The following is a 7729-nucleotide window of genomic DNA, read 5'->3' as shown; positions in this document are numbered from 1 at the left end:
AAAATGTGACAGAACGTTCAGGGCTTCATCTCTGCACATAAAGTCTCCGCTTGTACAAGGTCCGGAGCACATTGTGATGTAACTGCAGGGACTGAAAGTTACAGAGATGGAAAAAAAAATAAAAAAAATTCTTGCTCAAAAGAGTCTTTGCCTTTTTTAATATAATGTACAGGAAATGGAGACTGATAATATTACGGAGAAATGTTACACTTTAAAACTGCGCTGAAGGATTTTCCATGTTGAAGTGATGAAAAGTGACGTTTTTTTCAAGTGCAGTCGCTCAGAGTAGATGCATTTTTGCGACTTTTTAGGCGCAAATTAGGGATAGATGCCGTGCAAACATCTGTATAGTGGCCGCTCACTATGTCCGATAAGGTGCAGGGACTCAGAACGACCGGACTTTTGCTTGCACCCAAAAAAGGCGCAAATTACAGACGAATTTACAAACTGTGCCTAAAAATTGTGCAAAGAAACGGTGCTATAGGTGATATATATGTCAGTGTCCTACACCTGCAGCACACACTGTGTATATGACACGTGTCACACATGACCTGTACATACATGATGTATGAGCTGCCTGTAACATGTTCTGTGCTCCTGCAGGTTTCCATATCCTCCAGGGGATGTACGGCTGTGAGCTGGGAGATGACGGGAGCGTCACCGGATACCAGCAGTACGGATATGATGGGGGAGAGTTCATGTCCCTGGACACTAAGACCTGGACGTATATCCCCACCATGTCCCAGGCCCAGATCACCGCACAGAGATGGAACAGCCCAGAGGAACAGGTGGGGGAGAGAAACAAGATTTATCTGGAGAATGAATGTATAGACTGGCTGAGGAAATACCTGGAGAACGGGAGAGAAGATCTGGAGAGGAGAGGTGAGAGGTCACTGCCCGCACCCTGCTAATGTATATATTTATATATATATATGTGTGTGTCTCCCAAATGTTATACACAGTGCAGGGGGGTCTCCCGAGGGTTATACACAGTGCAGGGGTTTTCCCCAAGTATTATATACAGTACAGGGGGGTCTCCTGAGTGTTATACACAATACAGGGGGGTCTCCCGAGTTTTATACACAGTACAGGGGGGTCTCCTGTGTGTTATACACAGTACAGGGGGATCTCCCGAGTGTTATACACAGTACAGGGGGATCTCCCGAGTGTTATACACAGTACAGGGGGATCTCCCGAGTGTTATACACAGTACAGGGGGATCTCCCGAGTGTTATACACAGTACAGGGGGATCTCCCGAGTGTTATATACAGTACAGGGGTGTCTCCTGAGTGTTATACACAGTACAGGGGGATCTCCCGAGTGTTATACACAGTACAGGGCGGTGTCTCCTGAGTGTTATACACAGTACAGGGGGGTCTCCCGAGTGTTATACACAGTACAGGGGGGTCTCCCGAGTGTTATACACAGTACAGGGGGGTCTCCCGAGTGTTATACACAGTACAGGGGGGTCTCCCGAGTGTTATACACAGTACAGGGGGGGCTCCCGAGTGTTATACACAGTACAGGGGGGGTCTCCCGAGTGTTATACAAAGTACAGGGGGGTCTCCCGAGTGTTATACACAGTACAGGGGGGTCTCCCGAGTGTTATACACAGTACAGGGGGGTCTCCCGAGTGTTATACACAGTACAGGGGGGGTCTCCCGAGTGTTGTACAGAGTACAGGGGGGGTCTCCCGAGTGTTATACAGAGTACACGGGGGGTCTCCCGAGTGTTATACAGAGTACAGGCGGGTCTCTTGAGTGTTATACAGAGTACAGGGGGGGTCTTCCGAGTGTTATACAGAGTACAGGGGGGGTCTCCCGAGTGTTATACAGAGTACAGGGGGGGTCTCCCGAGTGTTATACAGAGTACAGGGGGGGGGTCTCCCGAGTGTTATACAGAGTACAGGGGGGGTCTCCCGAGTGTTATACAGAGTACAGGGGGGGTCTCCCGAGTGTTATACAGAGTACAGGGGGGGTCTCCCGAGTGTTATACAGAGTACAGGGGGGGTCTCCCGAGTGTTATACAGAGTACAGGGGGGGTCTCCCGAGTGTTATACAGAGTACAGGGGGGGTCTCCCGAGTGTTATACAGAGTACAGGGGGGGTCTCCCGAGTGTTATACAGAGTACAGGGGGGTCTCCCGAGTGTTATACAGAGTACAGGGGGGTCTCCCAAGTGTTATACAGAGTACAGGGGGGTCTCCCGAGTGTTATACAGAGTACAGGGGGGGTCTCCCGAGTGTTATACAGAGTACAGGGGGGGTCTTCCGAGTGTTATGCAGAGTACAGGGGGGGTCTCCCGAGTGTTATACAGAGTACAGGGGGGGTCTCCCGAGTGTTATACAGAGTACAGGGGGGGTCTCCCGAGTGTTATACAGAGTACAGGGGGGGGTCTCCCGAGTGTTATACACAGTACAGGGAGGTCTCCTGACCGTTATACACAGTACAGGGGGGTCTCCTGACCGTTATACACAGTACAGGGGGGTCTCCTGAGTGTTATACACAGTACAGGGGGGTCTCATTAGTGTTATACATAGTACATTGCGGGGTCTCCCGAGTGTTATACACAGTACAGCGGGGTCTCCTGAGTGTTATATACAGTACAGCGGGGTCTCCTGAGTGTTATACACAGTACAGCGGGGTCTCCTGAGTGTTATACACAGTACAGGGGGATCTCCCGAGTGTTATACACAGTACAGGGGGTTCTCCTTAGTGTTATACACAGTACAGGGGGGTCGCCTAGGTGTTATACACAGTACAGGGGTCAATAATAAATATTTTCCCCTCTCAGTTCAGCCAAAGGTGAAGGTATCCGGTCAGGAGAGCGATGATGGGATCCTGACGCTTCACTGTCTGGCGCACGGATTTCACCCTCGAGCTGTGGATGTGAAGTGGGTGAAGAACATGGTGAACGACGTTCCCACATATGAGACCACACACGTCCTCCCCAATCCTGACGGCACCTATCAGATCAGGGTCAGCGTGGACGTCCGCCCCAAAGAGGGCGACACTTACTCGTGTTATGTGGATCACAGCAGCCTGACAGAACCGCTGCACATTGTGTGGGGTGAGTTGTATCTGCAGGGATGACAGGAGGAGGAAGACTATGGAGGAGGGCAGGACTGGGGTCAGTAATGTGATGGTCTATGGACTCCTCTCCTGCAGCTGTAAATCTTATCCTGACAGGAGCATAAGGACCTCATCATAAGGTCCAGGAGATGAGACCCGGGTTGTATCAGGATCAGCAGCTGTAATACAGGCACCGGATATAAGAGATCATTCACAAGATGCAGATTCATTATAGATTTTATCTGTTACAAGACATAGAGGACAATCCACTGTCCTGATATCTGCAGCCGGAGAATCCATTGTGTATGAATGAGGTTTGTTCCAGGATTTGATGCAGAATCGGCAAGAAAAATCTGCAACATGTGAACAGATTCTAAAGGGAGAATGAATGAGGAGATGCACAGTGTAAACCTCTGTCCTGCACACGTATGTGATAGTATCGCACTATACATACGAGGGCGGTTCTATAAGTAACCGTGTTAGACATGAAGACACCATTTTTTTCAAAAACAATTTTTTTATTTTTCAACATAGTCCTCTTTTAGAAAGATAAACACTCGAACTCTCCAAAATACTCCTCTGTCTCGGCAATGACTTCCTCGTTTGAGCTAAAAAAAATTTCCGCGAGCCACTTCATCATGTTAGGGAACAAGAAAAAGTCTCAGGGAGACAGATCGGGTGAATACGGGGGGTGGGGCAGTAATTCATAACGAAATTCATGCAGTTTGGCGGCGACAACTCCGGATGAATGTGCTGGTGCGTTACAGCACCTTCTTTTTCCCCACATACGGCCGCGTCTCCTTCAATTTTTTGTGGAAGTGGTCCAATACCTCCCTGTAATATTGTCCAGTGGTCGTTCTTCCTATTTCTAAACAATCCATGAGGATGACGCCGTTCACATCCCAAAAAATCGTCGCCATGACCTTTCCGGATGATGGAACCGTCTTCACCTTCTTTGGAGCAGATACATCGGGAGAAATCCATTGTTTTGATTGCTGCTTAGTTTCTGGGGTGTAATGATGAATCCAGGTTTCATCAACGGTGACAACTCGACGCAAAAACTCCTTCAGATCTCACTTAAATTGCTCCAAACACTGCTTCAAAGTTATCAGCCGCATCCGCTTGTTGTCCACCGTGAGCGATCGCGGCACCCATCAGGCCTACAATTTTTTCATCGCCAACTTATCATGAAAAATATTAATTGCTGTTCCAGTCGACAACCCTACGGCCTCTGCTACTTCGTGCACATTCGTTAGTCGAATCATGTCATGGACTTTTTGAATGATTTCCTCGTTAACCACATCCTGGTCGCTGCTCATCAAAAACGGATGTTCGCCCACGTTTAAATTTGTTGAACCAATATCTAACTGTGATCATAGATGACGAAGTGTCCCCATAAACAGAACCCAACTTTGCTTTTATCTCATCAGATTTTTTCCCATCCAAAAACAAAAAGCGAATTACCGAACAATACTGCTCATTTTCCATCTTACCGAAAATCACGAAACACGTCTTACTCAAATGGCTGCCAAATCCAAACTAACCAATCAATCAGTCTGCCATTTGTTTTGCCGTTGTTTAATAGATGGCAGCACACGATAACACCAACTTCCCTCAGGACGCCCTCTATCGTCAAACATGGGTACTTATTGAACTGCTCTCGTATGTCATTAGCACAGCTGAGGTAGAATATAATGTGATTCCTGATACGTGAAGTGCAGTCTATACCATGAGTAAGGCCTTGTGATCGTCTTACAATAGAGGAAGGTTTTATCTTCCACCTCCGGGATGTGCTGATACCTTCCTATAGGAATCTCTCCGTATAATCTGCAGCTCATATTCACCTTTATCTTCTCTTACAGAACCGAACAAGCCGAGAGTCTGGGTCGTCCCTGTGGCCATCGCTGTGGTGGTCGCTCTCCTTGGTGCTGGAGCCGTTGCTGGATTTCTCTGGTGTAGAAGTAAGTGTCAGTGATGTCGCTTCTTCTCTTACAAACTGGGACGAGTCTCCAAAATTGTGTGTCCTGATCATCAGTGACTGATACTGATGAGCGCTATAGGGGCAGACATGACACCACCAGGACAGACCAGCACAGACCAGGACAGAGTTTGTCAATTTTAATATATATTTTTTTCTGTGCGAAAAAATTGTGATCTTTTCCCCAAAATAACAACAAGTTCTGTGGACATTTCCATGAAAAGCCATAAAAATCAGTTAATTTCTGTAGAAGGAGGATCGGCCTCTACCACATACATATATCCCTGACCATTGTGATGTCATCAGTACAGTGATATCCCCTGTCCCCAGGTTCCACCGAAATCCCCGGGATGTGTCAGCATTTATCTAATGTGTGTGACCTATCATGATACAGATGTTTATCAGGTCTATTGGACAGTGTGACATTTGTAGGATGTGATTGTTCTTCCTAATTCCATCTCTTCTTCTTGTTTCAGAGAAAAAAGACGGCTACAAGGCGACCGGCAGTGAGTATTCAGTACATGAGGCTCATTCATGCTTCTACATGTTGCACTATTCTTGGTATCATCACTTTCCTCCAGTTAGCTTTACTTCTCTTGTGCTGTTTCTTACCTACATAATGGGGGCACATTTGTTATACGCTGGCAGTAATTGAAACGAGTGTTTGATGTTGCACCCCACTCCCTGTTGGTACCAGTGATGCGCCAGTGAACCGGTGTAGACTATGGGTGATAATAAATAATAATTCCTTTATTTATATAGTGCACACAGATTACGCAGCGCTGTACAGAGCTTGTCACATCAGTCCCTGTCCCCAATGGGGCTCACAATCTAATAAACCTACCAATATGTTTTGGAGTGTGGGAGGAAACTGGAGGACCCGGAGGAAACCAACGAAAACGGAAAGAACATACAAACTCTTTGCAGATGTTGACCATGAGACTTGAACCCAAGTCCCCAGCGCTGCAAGGCTGTAATGCTAACCACTAGGACACAGGAATGCCCTCGCTAGCGCCATCCTCGTCCCTCTTCTCACCCCTCCGTTGCCCATGCCCCATGAATTGCACCTATTTCAGGGCTTATACAGGATATTTCAGACGCACAAGCCATGATAAATGTGACCCCATGTGTTATCAGTCTTTCAGGATGAAATATAAATTGAGAACCGAGAACTGAAAAAAATCAAGAAAATTAGAAAAAGCATAGAATCAACTTTATATTAACATTTCACTGTCATATTTTTGGCAAAAAGTAGAAACTAATCTCCTACTTTCACAGATTCGGAGCCAACACCGGACTTGTCCAATAACCCGGCCCGAGCCTGATGGTGAGTGGTGAAGTGTGTAATGGGATCTCCAGGGGGGAGATAGAAGAGGATAAAGCTGTGATTTTATTTATTTTATATTATAGGAAACAAAAATATAAAGAAACAAAAAAAAATCTGCTTTGTGTTTCTGGATATTGGATCCATCCCCCAAAATGTTTCTTTTACCTAAGAAGTCGTATCCTCTGTGTATAATCACTGGGTCTTGATGAAGGCTGAAGATCCCAGGACTGTTCCTTGCATTACTTCTTGGAGAACTGAACTTATTATAAGTTATTCTCTGATCAGATCCGCGTCATGTTATTCCACATATGTTATTACTTTCCCTTCTCTGAGATGCGGTTGCGCTCCTTTATCCCTCTCCTGCTTCATTCCCCTCTGATCTCTTACTGAGGGATTCACTCACAATCTAGCAATGGACTTCTCCAGTTTGTATTACTTATTAAAGGGATAAATCCATATAGAGATGATTTCATACCACGGATGGGCTGCGGAGAATATTCTGAGCGCAGGGGGTGTGTCCTGTGAGCCGTATCGGCTGTGACCGTCTATGGAGCGCAGGATGAAAATGATTCCTGTGCTGCATTGACTTCTATGGGATTTCCGGTTATGACTCGGAGGACGGACCAAGGCCAGAAGTCAGAATAACAGGGCAGATTAAGGGGGATTTGTGGTCCCCTGTTCTGCCACAAGTGTGGGTGTCCTGTGGATAGAAGATCAATGTTCTTTAAGGGAAAACCCTTTTTATATGGAGATCTCCCAGTCTGTGGTTTGGGCTGTTTTCAATTGTTATCTTTACCCTTTGTGTCGATAACTGCACCTTTCTTTTTTTTTTTTTTTTGCTTGATTGCTTGTATTAAATGATTAATAAGAAATATCTTTTATATGAAATAAGTTTCATAATAAGAGAAATAAATATATTACAGCCCATGTCTATGGTTCTGCTTCACAGTCATAGATCACACTGTACTTGTGTTATGTCTGGCTGCTGGGAGAGACATCAGGAGACGGTGACGCTTGGACCATCAACAATCACCAGATGGAGACATCTCTGTAGAGCCTCCGTGTCACTGCTCAGATTTCACTTGGTAGGGATCTGGGCCCCATGGATCGTGTCCAGAAGCTGTGACATGAGAATAGGGGATACGGATAATCATTGCAGAGATGAATCTTCCATTTTCTGTATGAACAAGAATCCATCACCAGGAAGGTGGACTTCCATATAAACCCCTCACCAGGTGTTCCTCAGTATAATCTGACATGCCTTGTGTCTCCGACAGAGATGGGATAAACCCCTACACTAAAAATTGTCCCTGCCTACTTGACCACTGACCTAAATGGGTGATTACACTCATCA

The 7729-nt window shown here is 46.2% G+C and overlaps 1 protein-coding gene across 2 annotated transcripts in view; it reads left to right on the top strand.

The window, feature by feature from the left end:
• Positions 1 to 7304, top strand: part of LOC140076579 (class I histocompatibility antigen, F10 alpha chain-like) — a 197545-nt gene extending 190241 nt beyond the window's left edge. The window contains exons 4-9 of one of the 2 annotated variants that reach the window (XM_072123161.1): positions 604 to 882; positions 2793 to 3068; positions 4933 to 5031; positions 5525 to 5554; positions 6327 to 6375; positions 6459 to 7304. In XM_072123161.1, coding sequence (XP_071979262.1) covers positions 604 to 882; positions 2793 to 3068; positions 4933 to 5031; positions 5525 to 5554; positions 6327 to 6373 — 731 coding nt within the window. In that variant the 3' untranslated portion in view covers positions 6374 to 6375; positions 6459 to 7304. The remainder of the gene's footprint in view (positions 1 to 603; positions 883 to 2792; positions 3069 to 4932; positions 5032 to 5524; positions 5555 to 6326; positions 6376 to 6458) is intronic. The other variant, XM_072123162.1, reaches the window with a different exon arrangement.
• The last annotated feature ends 425 nt before the right edge of the window (positions 7305 to 7729 follow it).

Source organism: Engystomops pustulosus, chromosome 9 (genome assembly GCF_040894005.1).
Source record: "Engystomops pustulosus chromosome 9, aEngPut4.maternal, whole genome shotgun sequence".
Taxonomy (NCBI): domain Eukaryota; kingdom Metazoa; phylum Chordata; class Amphibia; order Anura; family Leptodactylidae; genus Engystomops; species Engystomops pustulosus.
The sequence above is the reverse complement of the archived record's forward strand: the minus strand, read 5'-3'. Positions and strand labels throughout refer to the sequence as shown.